This window comes from Dama dama, chromosome 14 (genome assembly GCF_033118175.1).
Source record: "Dama dama isolate Ldn47 chromosome 14, ASM3311817v1, whole genome shotgun sequence".
NCBI lineage: Eukaryota > Metazoa > Chordata > Mammalia > Artiodactyla > Cervidae > Dama > Dama dama.
In genome coordinates this window covers 23,832,719-23,850,443 of record NC_083694.1, presented here as the reverse complement: position 1 = coordinate 23,850,443, position 17,725 = coordinate 23,832,719, and the positions used below count along the sequence as shown (strand labels likewise).

Genomic DNA, 17,725 nt, shown 5'->3' with positions numbered 1-17,725 from the left:
CTGCATCTCAGGAATGAACACTTGTAAAATACAAAAAAAAAAAGGTAATGAAATGTAGATATTGTATTACCTTTGCATATGGTTGAACTGAAACGTGTTTTATGTAAATATCTTCAGGAACTGAAGTAGTCAAACATACTCTCCTGTTTGAAGGTCCCTAAGATGGGTCTGTTGAATAATACATAAACAGTTGAGTGGTCATTAAATGAATCTGTGTTGGATTTGATTAAACTGGATGATTCCTGGCTCCAGAAATTACACCCATACACCCTATATCGTATGCCATCTGGTTACTGTAAATCAGCTTCTGTTGTAGCACATAGCTTCAGAATTTAAGTAATAGACATAAGAAGTGTTCATTCCTGGCAAGGTTGTCGTGTCCACTGTTCGGTCCTCTGACATGAATACAGCAGGGTAATGCTGCTAGTGTTCGATTTCCATGCCTTCACCCAGGCAAGGTTGGGAAGTAGGGGTAGGGACACCACTGTGGTGTATTACATCCCCAAATGTAAATCACAAAAATATACTGGCCTACTCCCCCAGAAGACACCTCTTAGCCAGAAGGATCCAATTCCATGATCTGTAAGGAGGCTTCCTTCTCCACCCACGGGGTCTCCCACCCTCTCTGCTCTGTGTCCTCCACATGACCTGGGGAACCAGCTACCTTCAGGTACCTGCTCACCCCAGACACGGGTTTCTATCAGCCTGAGAATCTCCTCTCAGCTCTCGCCTCTTCAGGAAACACAGCCCATTGTGGTTCCTTTGCAGTTTTTAAGTCTGTGTGTTTGAGGGCTCTGAGCAGAAACTTTATTTCTTCTCCAGATCTGAATGGCATAGATTTAACTCCTGTGCAAGATACTCCTGTGGCTTCAAGAAAAGAAGATACGTATGTTCATTTTAATGTGGACATTGAGCTCCAGAAGCATGTTGAAAAGTTAACCAAAGGTTTGTGATGCTAAAAGTAGAACTGTGTTCAGAATTTGACTTCCTTTTCTCCGACTTTGAATCAGTTGTGTACAGTGCTGTCATTTTAACTGAAACTAATGCTAGTGAGCATACTTCATGTTGATAAGCATTTCAGCTATTCTTCCTATAGGCTATTCTCATCTTACATCTTGCTCTTACTTATAAATGCCATGAAGAATAGAGCATACCAGAAAGTATAGTGCATACCAGAAATGCAGGAAATATATTATCTAGAGATGATGCAGATGAATAATGAATTTTTTAAATGATGGTATCATATTTGGACTTTAATGTTTTCAAATGTGACTTTACTTTTGCATTTATTCAGACCTCAGACACAATCACAGGGACAAGGAGATAGGTCCCTAGCTGAAGAAATGTGATCTGCTGTCTTAAAAATCTGTGAGGTTTTTTTAATAATAAAATGCCTCTATTATTGCTGTGGAAGGGAGAAGAGAAGCTACTGTTTTGTGGACATGGCAGAGTCATGCACCTGGGGACAGAAGGTCACCGGTAACCTAACAGCTGTAACCCTTGTGTGTTGGCAGTAGGTGCTAAAGACGGCCGCCTTGGGAGTTCCCTGGTGATCCAGGGGTTAGGACTTGGCACTTTCACTGCCGGGGCCTGGATTTCAATCCCTTGTCAGGGAACTAAGATCCCATAAGCCATGTGGTCCAGCAAATAAATAAATAAGCAAGCCCATATTCCCCTCGATCACATCCCTTTGCCTCCCAAGTGATAGGTTTTTCTTTCCTTCCTTCACATGCAGAGTGCTTCATTTGGACCCAGGCGCCAGAACTGCATACACATTTCTGAACATTGTGAAACTTCTAGTCAGTTGGTAGTTTTGTCTCCATGAAAGTGTTAGATGTCTGTTGATTGTCTATAAAAGCAAAGCAAGACCCAGCACCCCTCTGGTTAAGGCCGTGTTAGTAAGGAGTTGGTTAAGAATGAGAGCCCGGCATCCTTCTGTTGCTTTCCTTGCCTTCGTTAGAAATTAATTGTTTTTGGCTGTGTGGATGAGGCAACTTATTATTCTGTTTTTAGCGTTTTTCTGTAGGGAGGTGGAGAGAGCTTATCTGTAGGACTTTGGGGAGAGAAAATTGTTTCATCACCAGTTCCTCATTGTGTGTGTGTCTTTTTTGGTGGGGGGTGGGTGGGAATAGGTCTGCTTTCTATGCCTTCATCTTGCAAAGTGCTATCTTTACAGAAGGACTTGTCATTCCAGGAAAAACAAAACAGGGCTTTGGACACTGAAAAATGTATTAGGAAGTAGTTAACATTTAAAAACTGAACCAGCACATGATTTATGTTGTTCAAACTTAAAAACACCCCAGATACTGAGTTTTTTAATTTTTGAGTTTTTATTTTGGGTGGGGAGAAACTAAGGTAGGATTTTTTTTATGAACTCTTTAATATGCCTTTTCTACTTAATGAGTTTCTATGAGTAATGTTCATACTTAACAAGTATCTTCTGTGTTCTTTTTTGTAGTATTTAGTGTTTTCTTAATATCTTATAATTCTATCTGTGGATAAACTTACTTACATTCTTGAGTTTTGCTTAAAGTTTTGCTCTATTGTGTAGAGTTGGATAGTGTAGACACATGCCCCTTCTTTAGGTACAGAAGAGTTTGGGGTGACACACACAGTCAGCCGTATCATCAGAGAGACATCAGTTTGACATCAGTTTTACTGTGCTGTGACCGTTTATGACAGTTGTTGCTTGTTCATTGGCCTCTGGTGATCAGAGAAAATTTACTGAAACACTAGAATGGGCTGTCTGTGGCTAATGTGTTTCGCTTTAATTCCTCAGGTGCAGCTATTTTTTTTGAATTCAAACACTACAAGCCTAAAAAAAGGTTTACCAGCACCAAGTGTTTTGCTTTCATGGAGATGGACGAAATTAAACCTGGGCCCATTGTAATAGAATTGTAAGTGATGCACATACAGAATGAGTACTAATGAACGGTGGCTAGTATCTCGTCTTAGTATGTGATACCTTGGAATCGATCGCTTATCAACAGTTTTTCTGTTGTGGTTACAGATACAAGAAACCCACTGACTTTAAAAGAAAGAAATTGCAGTTATTGACCAAGAAACCACTTTATCTTCATCTGCATCAAACTTTGCACAAGGAATGACCCTGACATGAGTATCCTGGAACTTCTGTGAATCTCACCACTCCATAGAACCCGTCATTGCCCTGCGTAGCATACGCACCCATCAACAGGCAGGAAGCAACCTGGACCCAGGCCGGCAGGCCAGAGCGAGTCCATTACAAGCTGTAGCACAGAATTCAAAGTCCAGCACCACTGACATAACAGACTCTTTGGATACAGGCTTATTGTAGATCTTGAAATGTTTTCACTTTCCTATTAATTGTGCAATTAATAGTCTCTTCTAATTTACCACTACTCCTGCCCTACTTCCTGGAACAACACTGTTGTGGGTGGGATGTGCTCATCTTCAAATGTAATACAGCAATAAGAATGTGCTAGAGTTTACACACCTGTCCACTTCTGCTCCAATATGCTCTTTAGCTTTCCAAGTTAATGTCAAACTTTGGGTTGATGTGGGGAGAAGAGCATGAGACTGCTTTAGAGGAAATGGGACCAATTTTGCTGCCCAAGGTCAGTCTGGAAGTTTATAGGCTGCTTCTTAAGAGATAGCCTCAGTTCATCCCGATCTCATGGTTTTCCTGCCTAGAAATCGTGTGCCTTGGCCAGTCTCCCACATGGGAGTGTTTGCAGGTTGTAGCTGGGATTTTTCCAGATGACCAGATTGTTCTTCTGAAAGTGAGCATATTTTTAGTCACGTTGATTAGCTTTTTTCCTACATCACATTGTTACTCTTTCTGATAGTGATTCTAGGGTTAATGAAACCATCTCAGAATAATTACAAATTCTTGGTGGGTTTATAGTGTCTTCTAAATCATGTAATCTAAAAATAATGAGTCAGATGCTAATGAGATACTGCAGGAATAACTGCTGTTTTTCTGACAACTGATTGTGAAACCTTAAAACCTGCATACCTCTTCTGTAGTGATGAGTATGCAAATCTGGAGATATTCTATTTTTTTTTTTATATAGGTAGATAGGATTGCCATTTATTTCCTATTTAGATATATTGACATTCATCCATATGGAAATATGCAGGTCATTAGCTTATTATAATTTGACTATTTACATTCTCTTGACTTAATAATGGGGCCTAAATAAAACTTTCATACATACACGGTGGATATTTGATACACAGAACATGAAGATTTGGGGTGGGCGTTCTGTGGGTTAGATGTGGAGCCCACATATTTAAAATTCACTATTTTAAATGACCAACACTAGAATGAGCAAAATGCAGTGCTATTTTTAAACTAGTGTAACAAGCCTAGTCATACCATTCAGTATGTTTGCTTTTTAAAATAAGTAACCATAATTCAGTTCCAGCTGTTACACTTCAGAAGACCTAGTCTCCACTTTCAGTTGTCTGTTGAGTCAGTTCTCTTTACTATCATAGATTTAAGAATTCTCAACAAAATTGTCTTGCCTCTCATCTTCATTAGATTAAATTCAAAATCACTTCACTGACAATTATCTTGAGGGGATGAAGAATTTGCCTTAATAAATGACTTTGTTGTTCATGCAGCTCTTATATAGACTGTGCGTTGTCAGCCCACCCCCACCCCTACCCAGAGTGTAAGCTCCTCAGGGGGCAAGAACCACGTTTTCTCCACTTCATGTACGTTTTCTAAGGTGCTTGGCAGCACTCTGTACCCTGTGGAGTACTCAGTACCTTTTGTTTGATGTTGCTGACAAGACCTAAAAATAATCCCTTAAAAAAAATCTACCATTAAAGTGTAGCAAAACTGATACATATTGTTCTCTTTTCTCATAGACCATAAGACATGAATATCAAGGTGTGATCATTTATGTCACATCTGCTGTCATTCACAAAAGTATGGTTCAGATGAACTACAAATGCCTCTCATCAGTATTAACAAAAAGCTTAAATGGAACAGAGTGATTAGCTTAGCCTTGTAATTCAGATCTGAATAACAAAATGAATTGACACAGTAGACAGAATACTCTACATCCCACAAATTCAAAGAAAAAAATCAGTTATTGAACAATAACCACAACTATAGGAGACTTTCAGGCTGAAATATTGCTGCTCCATAAAAGATGATTTTAGCAACTAAGCCAAGAAAACAGTTAGCTGGAGGTGACTTCTGAAATAGATGTCATTTTCGAGACTGGCCAAGTCTGATGGAGCTGAGGAATGATGCCCCCCGCACCCTCTCTAAATTGGCAGCTTGTCTAGGCCGTGCTGAAGAAGTGGTGCAAACAGAGGGCTCTGGGAGGCAACAGTGTTGGCAGGTTCAGGGCCACTCAGGCCACTCTTAGAATTTCTCTACAATTTACTGATTTTTCAATAATATGAAATATAAAATGAACACCAAAAAAGGCTTTATAGGTAAAGAAAAAAAAAAAGACTCCAGATTTGATTTTTAAAATAGATTTAATGTACCTTTGCTACTTTATTATCTTCCTAACTGGTATAATCTATATTTAAATATTAAATTCTGAAATTATTATTCACCATTATTTTGTGTCCTGAAGAGATCGATATACTCAAAAGCTGTATTTGTGACTTAATCTATTTTACATGGTTAAAAATAACTATGGAGTTTTCCTCTTAAAATTTCTATTTTTGATATTAAATAGGACATAGAGATGGAATTTCCTTTTCCTTAAAAACTTCTTATATACTCATGAATTTTGGAAGACTTGTCTTTCTTTAAAGGCCTTTTCCTTTAGTATTAAGAAAAAGTTTTTGTTTCACAGTGAAGAATTTACTTTTAAGGTATTCTTAGTGGATTACTCTTAATGGTGGCAAGTCATGGTCTAGATATCATTAGGTTCATCACATTATAGAACTTGAGAGAATGGGAGAGTATGATCTAGCTGTGAACAAGAATGTAAACCTTTTGTAATTTTGATTTAAAGAAATCTTATTCTTAAAATGTACTTAGTTACTAGAGTTTGAAGTGTCTGATAAGTTAGGACTTAGAAATATTGTTCAAAAGACACTGTATAGTAATGAATGTAGTAATTATGGTGCATTCCTAGATTCTCAGATTTATTTACTTTTAAATGTAAGTGCCAGGATTCAAATATTAATTTTGTAGTAGTATCAGTCAATGAAAAGAACTGAGTTCAGCCCATGGTTGCTGACCTAGGGCATGTTACAAGTCTTATGATCCTAAATCATTCTTTCTCATAGTATTATATATGCTTTGGTCTTTTTTTTGCCATATTCCTTGAAAGCCAGTGGCAAGGGATAGGAGAAATAATAGACTCTACATCTTTTAAAAGAAATTTTCTTACTTTATGGTCGCAACACATCATTTTCATTTTTCTGTTACGCACCCTTGACATAGTAACAGTAAAAGCAACAGAACATCAGGGTAAACAACTCTTGTTACATGTAAACTCATACTCAGAAAACCAGTCTTAAGTCAAAACCAATCAGAATCACGAGAAAGCACATGAGTGCTGTCCAAATAGGCCCGCTAACTTCTCTGAAGTAGAAGGCAGGCATCAGTTGTGATGCTTCCCAGTGCCTCTGAGGTTGAATGCCTGAGCAATGGGTCACCATCTTCAGTTTTGGGAGCTTGAGTTTACGTGTTTCCAAAATGGTATAAATCTCAGGAGAAAACAATCCAATGAATCAACAGACACTTGGGAAATATTAATAACCAAATTTTTATGAACTATTACTACAAAGAACTTAAGCAAGAGGGGAGATAAAATTTTAGTGATCTTTAAGTAAACATTTTTAGCGTAACAGCCTTTGCGACCAGATATTTTTTAAAAATCAAGCTTATAAATACCATTGCTCTATATTCAACTGGTGTACACTAAAAATAGGATAATAAATGGAAATACATGTTCTTATAGCATTTCCACAGGAAATGTTCATACTTTTCACAACATTCTAAATCATTTAGCAGTAACATATGCTACATGAACTAAAACACAGGTATTTTTTTATTGCACATTTCAAAGTTGGAAGGAGGCTCCAGTTTACAAGGTCGTTTTATATTTTAGGGGGGAAATGATACTTTTTTTAATTGTTTGGCTCAAAAATGCACACTGCCAGAGCAGCTTAGATTTAAAAACAAACCTTTTAAAATCAGCTTTTGGATTTTGAAGCCAATGAAAACCTTAACTGTAACGAATAGTGCACAGTCCACCTTCTCTCAGACTGAATGTCCGAAGTCAGTTATGGGCTCTGTTTTAAAGCCGGTGAGCAGTCCTGGCTAGTGCCCTGAGGGGCAGGCGGGGGCTCATCTCTGGAGCTGGAGGGTGGTAAGTCTCTTGCAGCAGAGGAAGGTGGATAATCCTGGGGCCCATGGGTGGGGGGTGGTAATCGGGGACCAGGAATAAAGTACTCTCTTGGGCCAAGAGAGCCTAAAGGTCTAAAAGGTGCATGTCCTGGTGGTAAAAATTCTCGCGGATCAAGAGGCGGGTCCCGTTTTCCCGGTGGTGGAACACCTGGTGCATATTCTCTTAAGCCTAGCGGTGGACGCAAACCAGGACCTGAAAAAATTAAAATTAAGTCATGTAACTACATATGAACACACCTAAATTTAGACAGTTCCCGGTAGGTTAATCAATTTCTCATACCCCTGGAAGGCAGGTGGTGGCTCCCGACTTTACAGATGAGGCAAACAGGCTCAGCAAGTTTAAGTTACATGCCTACAGCCAGCCAGTCACAAAGCAACAGAGGCTGGATTTCAACATGGCTCTACCTAGCTTGTGTTTTTTTTCAATTATACAATTCTGCTGTCTATATCTCATAAGAGCCTGATTTGTACTCAGAAATACTATGCATCATACCAAGATGATAGATTGTGAAATAAGGGTTTCACTGTAAGTAAATTTTGACAAGGGAAATCCCAGTTACTGGGTCAATTAACAATGCACACAGGCGCTCAGCATGGACCTACACATGCCATCAAAATCAAGGTGTCTGCCCTGCCTGGAAAGGCCTGCCAGCTCCACCTAATTGAATTCAACAGCTTTCCACCTATTAGCTGTTACATTCTACCTTCTCTTCAACACTTCCTTCCTATTTATTCCCAAGGTGGGTAGTGATGGCTTCATCTTTCCTTTTATACTCTGTGACCCATTGCTTATGCTTCTATTATGGTGATTACAAGTTTTATGTTGTATAATGTATGTATGTGTGTCCTATAGGATCCCTTAAGCTCGTGGAGTTAGGACAGTTAATTCTATCCACTACAGAGCCTAGTATGAAGCCAGAGATGTTCAAGCAACATATGCAGAAGTAGTATTTCTGACGTTCTATGAACAGTCCCTGTTCCCTGTCTACAAGAGATTCCTCCTGTCCATCTTAGTACAGGGAGATGATACAGCACCCCTTGTGTCCTAAGAAACTGGTGGAAAAGTTCAAACGTGTCAGCCAGCTTTACCCTTTCACTGCACAGCCCTGTGACAGCAACTGTTAACATTTTACCAAGGATTAGAATGAGAAGATGAGTACACTTTACAAGTCCATCACTCCCATTCAGTCGTCATACCAAAAGGTGGAGGAAGTGGCCGAGGTCCGAAAGGCCCACAGAGCTGAGGAGGTGGTCCGTATCGGATGGGCGGCAGGAGCGGGCCTCCCACCGGGGAGCTCATGAGGGGTGCCCCTGGAAAGGGAGGGGGCCCTTTTGCAGCCATACTAACCTGCAAAGCAGAAGTAATGAAAGTTCTGAAACACGTGGATATAACAGATAAAAGCACCAACTCCGTAAGAGCTAAAACCCACTGACGCAGATGTCAGGCACTTGTCCAAAGAGCCAACTAGTGCAACAGAAGTCCACCGCTCCTATCCATCCCCCTGAGAGCTCAGGCGGGTTAAGAGAATGTTAGAGGAAGGAACACTTTCACCGTAATCATATTGCTTGTATGTGCAAACAGAGAGGAAGCAAGAGGACTGTCAAAGGATATTAACAGAGGTGATTCCCAACTGAAAAAACCACCATACCACACACCATACCACACACACTATAACCTGTGTCTAGGGCAGCCCCTCCCTCCCTTCACCAAAAGAGCTCCTTTTTCCATATTAAGAATGGAGAGAACAATAAGGAATGAAAAAATCCATTTTCACACACATGTGATAAAAGCTACTATACAGAGTACCTTCAATTTCCTTTCATATGCTGTAAGATCTCATCTTGTTTTAAACATGAGGGAAAAGAGGCACAGAGAGTAATTTCCTGAAGGCCACAGAGCACAGAAGAGGCTGAGTTAGAATTCACTACAGGGGGTCTGACTCCAAGCCTGCATTCCTCCTCTGCCTCCCCTCTGTCAAAGGAGGCTCCCCTCTCTTTCAAGTCTGCCACTCCAAAGGGGTCTTGGGTCTTCTCCAGGTTGCCCCGGGATAAAAAGAGCTCTCAAGCGATGTGTCCTCCTAGAGTCCTGCCCTGGAAGTCGAAGGATTTCCACACAGAGACAGTGCTATATATACACGAGTTCCGCAGGAACAGCTCCAACAGCCACCCTCGTTCCCCAGTAACGCCATCCTTTGTACTATAAAGCACTAACCTGTACTTCCCTATGGCAAACTGGGTTGGAAATTCTCAATAATGAAAATATGTATCTTGATTTCAACACAGTAAAGCACTCTTGAGTTATAATCACAGGACTCAGCAGCTGTCACAGCTATGCAAGGTGCAAGAGAAGACCCTTATGTGAACATAATTTAAGGCTGTTGCTGGGAAATGGCGTAATGGGTAATTAAAGATTTCCACTATTCAGTATTTCACTTACAGCAATCAACCTCTGTTACCAATCTGTAATTTCAGATTACTCACAATACAGCACAGGGCTTGCCTAGTATACCACCGGAGATGTTCTTAAATAGCATACTTCCAAATAAATACATAATAATGATGAATTTATGCAATATATGATGAACTGATTTGCCTTAGAGCTCTCATCATTGAAGCACACACCATATAGCGTTGGGGTGATGAATTTTTCACATTTTTTTAAGGTTATTTACAATAGACGTTCTGAAGAGATCAATCACTTAACCAAAATAGGAAAAAGGAGTAAAAACCAACCAACTAGACTTCAGCAACCCAGAAACACTTCGAGGTCATAAGGTCAGTATCGCCATGCAATTTTAAGCAAAGCAGATTAGTGTCATGCTCCTTGGAACTTTTCTAGAAACACACCAAGTAGAAAATGCAGTGTTGCTCTCAACCTCTAAGTACTTACTGATACTGGATGCTCAGCCAAAGAAGGAATGCTGGGAACTGAAGGGCCTTCAGGCTCTTGGGGAACAGTTTGCTTTTTCAAAAAATAAATGAGATGGTACAGATAGAACACATAAAAGGGAGATGGATGAGGCAAAGAGAGGATGTTGTAGAAAAAGTTAAATGTGTCTGGAAATACCTAATAACAATTCAAAATGACTGCAGATTTTACCTTGCCCTCATCCATCACCTTAGAGGGCGAAGAGCTTCTGGAGCTGCTGTTCACCGTAGGAGCAGCGCCGGATTCTGGATCTGTGGGAAGCCAGAGAGCAGACTTAGGCTTGTTCTGACTTGTATATGCACTCTGAAGGACTACAAAGGCCTTCGCCCACTTCCTTCACAATCTGAGACTCTGTGAACACACTCAGGTCCCTTACCAGAGGCAGAGGGTTTCCCAGATGCCTCAGAGGCCCATCGAGATCGAGGGAGAGGCCCATCCACTGATCCTTGAGAGAGAGGTAACAGAGCCCTTGCATGAATTTTTCAGAATAAACCAACTGTGGACAGGTCAGGGTTCAATTCTACGTAAAGCAAAATTTAAAACAGGTCTCCCAATACATGTGAGGAGAAATCACTTACAGTTTATGCACAAACCTATAGAATCAAAATAAGAACTATGTTGGATTGAAAGACCTGCACATTAATAGCGCCAGCACCAGTCAAGTACTTCAAGCTACCAGCAATTGTTTATAGACTTTTCAGTCTATATGTAATCTGATTTCTATATCTTAACAAGTATAAACACATTTGTGATTAGAACTAGACTTAAATAGCATTTCATATTAAAGTAATGAAAAGTAGATGTACACTGCATTAACTATAAAGTTTTAAGGCTACTTTTATAATATTCAAGAGAGGATCTCAACAAAAATTTAAAGATAAAGGTTTATACTTCACAACAAAAATCTGAAAAGAAATAATAATGATATTTTTATATATACTGTTTATAAATATGTTTACATTTGTTTACATATATGTTCACATATAATAAATACAATAGTATCGTAATAGTAAATAAATGCTTTTTGTTCTAAAGCAGATCTAAAGTAGACTATATACTCACCAAGACAAATTAATCCCTCTCTATATTGGACAGACCCAAATTCTCAACTGTTGCTTACATTAGTAACAGAATTCTCAAAGAAGGAAAGAACTCTTGAAACAGTTTACCACAAGGTAACATGGCAATGCTCACCAAATTCACTTCGAGGCATCTCTCTTCGATTAAGTGTAGCAGACCGAGGTCTTGCAGGTGGGTCTGCTGTCAGCGGTGGGGAGCATTCGCCACCGCTCACAGGAGATGGGCCAAAAGAGCCATTTTGGCTCAGGGGACCTGCAGACAATGGGGAAGAGTTGCACGTTAACCTTTTTTTCTTTAGTAAGTTCTTGGGATTATTTCTAGGGCATCATAAATATTAGACACATATTACAGAAATAAAAAGTAACTTATTAAACACATTTTTCACCAAAATATAGACTGCTGCCATTTAAAAGTACTCCCTACCTCTCCGTGGAGGGTTTTGCGTGTTGGGCCTTCCTGGCATTGGTTTTACAATCACAGGTTCTTCTTGCATCATTACCATCTTTTGGGTTAGTTCCAATAATCTTGAATATAAAGAAAGAATAGACTTAAATATGAAATAGAAAATTCCTTACTGGATATCATGGCACAGCCTTTAAAAACTCTTAAACACACTGAAAATGTAAGTTTTAAAAACACATACTTATGTCTCAAGTTGGCAGCTTCTCTTTTCTCTTCAGCTATAGCTCTTTCTGCAGCACGTGCTTTGAGCTATTGGGAGGAAAAAAATCCAAAATAAGCTGTGATAGACCACACAAAATAAAGAAAAGAAAAAAAAAAAAAAATCTCACCCAGTTATCGTGAGCTTTCTTCTCATGAGTAGCAATCTGAAAAAGACAACCCATCAAGAAATATGTTCAAGGATTCCCTACAATAGCTACTGTAATCGTCTGTATCAGACCGCAAAGAATTCTGCCCTGCAGGGCAGTTATGATTTACCTGGTTTTTAAATGAGCGCTCTGTTTTCTGTAGTTCCTCCTCCATTTCTTCAATTCTCCGCCTAAGGATTAAACTTCCTTTTATCATTTAAAGTACAACTGAATAAAATTTTACACAATCTTACCATGTTCCCTTTAACAACTGTACCCTTTCAGACTTCACTCATACATACAAAAAACACATTTTGCATGGTTATAGGAGCACACTGTGATCAAAACTAGTACTACATAATTTCCTTTATTATTTAAGAGCTGGAGATTCTGAATTGATACACTTGTAATTTCCTTAACTGCTCTTCATATGTTCTCAAACAATCCTGCTATAAATCCTTTTCCAGAAAGCTGTTTCTTCTTTTAATTATATCCACAGAAAATCTTCCAGAGCTATGACTACTATCATTTTAATGATTTTTAGATACATCATACAGCAAACTGACTTCCAAAAAATAATTTCTCCAATATACAAAACCACTCAGAACTGCTGGCATGAACCAAGCTCCCTCAGTCTTGCTAGTATTGGGTGTAAGGAAATTTCTGTTAACTTAACATTTTTTCCTTTGTTAACTTAAAATTTATGTTTTCTCATGTTAATTAAACGTTTTGATCATTTATTTCTGCTTTGGTGCTATTTTTGTTTTACACAGTGTAAAAACAGTTTTGTTCTGAAAAAAAGCCTACAGTAGTTTCATCAGCTACTGACACCCTTCTCAGAATCTGAACTCACTTGTAAGTTTTCACTTCCTCTGCCGCCAAAACCGCCTTTTCATCTGCAGCTGACAGCCGCTGCTCTCTTTCTTGCCGCTCATACTCTTCTTGACTCAATTTCCTAAGATAACATCAGTTGTCAAATGAAAGTGCTTCTCTTTTTTCCCAGCATTCTGTCTAAATGTCCCTAGGTTACTTCCCATCCTTTCCAAACATATTCATACAAAGTCATAGGAAGGAATTCACACCTGCCACTTAGGGATAAAAATCAAACTCTGCCTGTTGGCAACCTTGCATTTTTTAACTTTTCACAATTGTCTACTCAGTAATAAATGAAACAAACAAATGGAAAAAAATGCTGCACCCCATGGGCAAGTTTCTTGAGTTTGAGACAATGAGAGCTTATTTTACTTCAATATGGAGAGCCAGGGCTGATCAATCTAATACAATCAAGCTTATTAGGATAGAGCAGGGGATAATTACGGCTCTTATTTCTACCATGGAAAGACCTGTAATTACTTCTCTTGTTTCAATCTTGGAAGGACTATTTCTCAATCCAGACTGGCACCATGATAATTGGTCCTCAAAAGCCTTTTAGAAAGTTTTTCAATTATGCAATTAACCATAGAACACTTCCACATCAGATGTGGAACTTCTACTGCCTATGTCAATGGAACTGTGGTTAGAGGAAAGAGAAAAATCTTAGAATTGGCAGTGTCTACTGGATAGAAAAAGAATCTAAACTGCCCCATAATCAGAGTATCACCTACTAGAAACTGGTTTTAACTTTCAAGTTCAAGATATTAATATAATAAATTGTAATGGTAGCAACATGTGATAATGGGTTTAAAATGCTATTTATTTTTTTTACCTTTCTATTTCTTTGACTATAGTTCTGATTCAAAAGAAACTTGAAACTTAGTTTCTATGTATAGGAAGCATAATCAGAAAAACCACAGTAAAAACAGTAATCACAGAGAAAAAGAGTTATATATTCTTTTGTAACTGTGCATTCAATACTTCACCAAGTGTCTTATGAATGGCTAAAATATACTGGTTACCTAGTAAGACGCTAAAGATACAATATGCGTAAAGTACTCTCCCTGTACTAACAGAGTACACAGTTGAATGCAGTTTAACAATGCACTTAACCACAGAACAATCCCCTAACTCTGGCACAGGAAGAGATGTGAGAAAACTGGGTCTTGAAGAAAGATCAGAAACAATTTTCCTTCCAGGAATGAATTAGTGTGAGAACATTAAAAACATTAGACAAATAGAAAATTAGGCAAAATATATAGAACATTAGACAAAAATATAAAGAACGTGCTTGAAGGCATCAAGCTAATACATGAGGTCACAATCCAATAAAAAAAGGAATTTCAGAATTACAAGCAAGCCTGCCATCTGAAGCCACTTTTCCCCTAGGGTTTGACCTATGCATTGAAGACAGTGAAGAGATACAAGGGGGCTAAACAGAGTTCAACAGATTCCTGGGTGCAGGGAAAACAAAGCAGAGCTAAGGGGCCCCAGTGAGGGGGTCCTAGTAAAAGTCTCAGGCTATGTTGAGACTAGAAAGAATTGTGCCCTTGGAGTACCAAGCAATGCAGTGTCTGTCCTTTGAATGAACTAAGTCGTCTCTGAATGATCTTTATTGCTGACTAAAGTAATGGCCACCTGCTAGAAACAAACTGTTTTTTTTTTCTTTAGGAAAATAATATCATCCTAGGCCTCCAATTCCCTCTACAGTGCTCTCCACTCAATCAAAAATGCCCAGGCACCCCACCAGACACTGTGATTAAAACCTGAAAGACAACAGAAATGACTCATTGAGGATCCACATAATGGATTTATTACACAGGCTTTAAAATAACTGTGCCTTACATATTCACGGAAGTAAAGATTACGAATTTCAGCAAAGGATCAGAAATATGAAACTAAAACACAGTAACTGAAATTAAGAACTCAACGAATGATTTTAGTAGCAGATTTGATTAACTGAAGTGAGATGCTAGCACACTAAAAGATATGTCAGAAAAAAACATCCAGAATGAAGCAAATACAGATGACAATGTAGGAGACACAGGGGGAAGTAATTTTTAAAGATTTAAATGGAATCTCAGAGAATGAGACAGAATTAATATGTGGATTAAAAACCCCAAAATTCAGGAGGTGTCAATAACCTCAAACAGCATAAATGCAAAACAGATTTGGGGGTGGGGGTGGAAGGAGAAGAGAAATAAAAACCAAAAACACCCATACCTAGGCAGCTCCTAATAAAACTGCTGAAAAACCAAAATAACTTTTAAAGACCACAAAGGAAAGGGTGAGACATTTGAACAGGGAAAATAAGAGTGATACTGGATTCCTTGAAGAAACTTTAAAACCAGGAAAAAATTGGTTATCTTTAAAGTGCTGGAACTAAGTAACTTCAAAAATCCCAGTGCCAGCAGAAGATCCTAAGAAAAAGGACTCAAAATAAAGATGTATTCACACAAAGATAAATTGGCCAAATCTGTCACTAAAGGATGTTCTTCAAGTAGAATGAAAGTGATTCCAAATGAGAACCACCAAAGGTGCAAGGGAGAAGGAAGAACTACAGGCAGACCTCAGAGATGCTACAGGTTCAGTTCCAGACCACCACAATAAAGCAAAGAAAGAAAGCGACTTTGGAACTCTTTCAGTCTCCCGGCGCATATAAGAGTTCTGCTTACACTCTACTGTAAGTAGTCCACGATACAGTGTGCAACAGCATCATGTCTGAAAACCACACACAAGCCTTAACTACCGGACACTTTACTGCTAAAATATGTAACCATCATCTGAGCCTTTATGATCATTTTGTAATAGTAACATTAAAGATCACTGATCACAGATCATCATAGCAAATACAGTAATAATGAAAAAAGTCTGAAATACTGTGAGAATTACCAAAATATGACATAGAGACATGAAGTAAGCAAATGCTGTTGAAAAAAATGGTACTGACAGACTTGCTTGACTCAGGGTTGCCACAAACCTTCAATTTCTAAGAAATGTAGTATCTGCAAAGCACGATAAAGCAAAACACAATAAAATGAGGTATGCCTGTAAATTAAGTGACTACTGGCAGGAAAGCACTATAGTGGACAATAAAAACAACTTATGGAGTTCAAATATACAAAGAATTAAAATGCAGGAGCATCTAAGTCAGGATGTCTATTAATTTAATAAATATAGGATACATGCTGTCATCTTTAGAGTAATTACATGAATGCAATTAAAGCAACCAATAACTACCTAGCTTACACAGGGGAAAAGCAGAATTCTGAAAAAATATTCAAACAACCTAAAAGACAGAAAGAAGGAAGAGAAAAAAGAACACAGAACAGGCCACCAAATACAAAGAAAACATCAATATGCAGACTTAAACCTTAATAGGTTTAAATACATTATTATTAGGAATGACATTACAAGGAAAAAGAAGGAATTACATTATAAGGAAAAAATGAGTACTCTTGAGTACTCACCTACTTATGTCATAACTTACTCTAGAAAAGATTTTAAGGCACATAACCATTTGAATATGCAGGAGATTGCCAGGTGGAAATAAAGTAAAAGGACATTTTTACTGCAGAAAAGGCAGTATGTATAACAAAGAAGCTCAGAGTGGCATGAAGGAACTGTGGTCAGGTGCAGCTAAGGCAGCATCAGGAGTCACAGGAAATCCACCTGGAGAGGCAGCTCAGGACGGCAAAGGGGCAGTGCCCTGTGTGCCTGCTGAAGAGTTTGAAACTGATCCTGAAGGAATGGAGCCTCCTTGACAGATTTTAAGCACATGACAATATAAAAGGACTCGTATTTTGGGAAGTTTGTTCCAGCAGCTGTAGACTTTGGAAGAAGTATAAGAGAAACTGGAGACAGGTGAGCGGTTAAGGTAAGGGGTGTCAGAAGAGATGATTCGAGTCTGAGTACACACAATGGCTTTGGGGATGGAGTGCAATGTGTACCCTGGCATGGTGACTGAGTGGATGCTAGAGAGTGCCCTATCATACTGACTTTATGTATCATAAAGAAAGGCAATTGCCATTCAGGTAATTCAAATGACTACTAGTGACTACTAGTGGCAGAGAAGTGCTTTTAAAAAAAATAATAATAACTAATGAAATGAGAAATATTTGTCTAAAGCAAACCAGGTACTTAGAGCTGGCCTGAATAAAACTCAGAAAATCTAAACTGATTTCTTGGTGAGCAAAGAATTAAGAGAAAAAGTCAGTGGTATGGTTTCAATGTTTAATGGCATCTGGCAATAGTAACCAAAGCATTTGGGAAAGATTAAATTTCCTTAGCAAAAGCAGCTTTCTCACAGACTGCTATCAACACCAAAGAGTGAACTACAGGAACAAACATAATTAGCAACTGCCACCAATAAACTACTTTTATAGAGAGTTCAGGTATTTTTGTGAAGAAAATTTAAAATGAACTACAAAAGTGTATCTTTCAAAAGATATCTAACTCCTAATTTGAGATGTGTTTCAAAAGATTAATACCTAAATATATACACCAAACAGGTATTTCTAAATTCAAAACTCCCAATAACCTTGCCATATTTATGTATTTTATATATGTATACTCTGAATATTTGACCATATTAAGTCCAAAAATTTACAATACTGTCAATAACTAAATACTCCTTTTAACGTATACTGATTCTACTAAAAA

The 17,725-nt window shown here is 38.4% G+C and overlaps 2 protein-coding genes across 6 annotated transcripts in view; one reads left to right on the top strand and one right to left on the bottom strand.

The window, feature by feature from the left end:
* The window catches only part of AIDA (axin interactor, dorsalization associated), a 49,023-nt gene extending 44,191 nt beyond the window's left edge, over positions 1 to 4,832 (top strand). The window contains exons 8-10 of the mRNA XM_061160102.1: positions 823 to 945; positions 2,780 to 2,897; positions 3,011 to 4,832. Of these exons, the coding sequence (XP_061016085.1) occupies positions 823 to 945; positions 2,780 to 2,897; positions 3,011 to 3,107 (338 nt within the window). The 3' untranslated portion in view covers positions 3,108 to 4,832. The remainder of the gene's footprint in view (positions 1 to 822; positions 946 to 2,779; positions 2,898 to 3,010) is intronic.
* A 1,497-nt stretch (positions 4,833 to 6,329) lies between these two features.
* MIA3 (MIA SH3 domain ER export factor 3) overlaps positions 6,330 to 17,725 on the bottom strand; it is a 55,989-nt gene continuing 44,593 nt past the window's right edge. For 2 of the 5 annotated variants that reach the window (XM_061160087.1, XM_061160088.1), the window contains 11 exons: positions 13,044 to 13,145; positions 12,321 to 12,381; positions 12,173 to 12,208; positions 12,025 to 12,092; positions 11,805 to 11,905; positions 11,496 to 11,633; positions 10,678 to 10,746; positions 10,473 to 10,552; positions 10,263 to 10,334; positions 8,570 to 8,720; positions 6,330 to 7,565 (listed from right to left, as the gene is read on the bottom strand). In XM_061160087.1, the coding sequence (XP_061016070.1) occupies positions 7,249 to 7,565; positions 8,570 to 8,720; positions 10,263 to 10,334; positions 10,473 to 10,552; positions 10,678 to 10,746; positions 11,496 to 11,633; positions 11,805 to 11,905; positions 12,025 to 12,092; positions 12,173 to 12,208; positions 12,321 to 12,381; positions 13,044 to 13,145 (1,195 nt within the window). In that variant the 3' untranslated portion in view covers positions 6,330 to 7,248. The remainder of the gene's footprint in view (positions 7,566 to 8,569; positions 8,721 to 10,262; positions 10,335 to 10,472; positions 10,553 to 10,677; positions 10,747 to 11,495; positions 11,634 to 11,804; positions 11,906 to 12,024; positions 12,093 to 12,172; positions 12,209 to 12,320; positions 12,382 to 13,043; positions 13,146 to 17,725) is intronic. The other 3 variants (XM_061160084.1, XM_061160086.1, XM_061160085.1) reach the window with 2 other exon arrangements.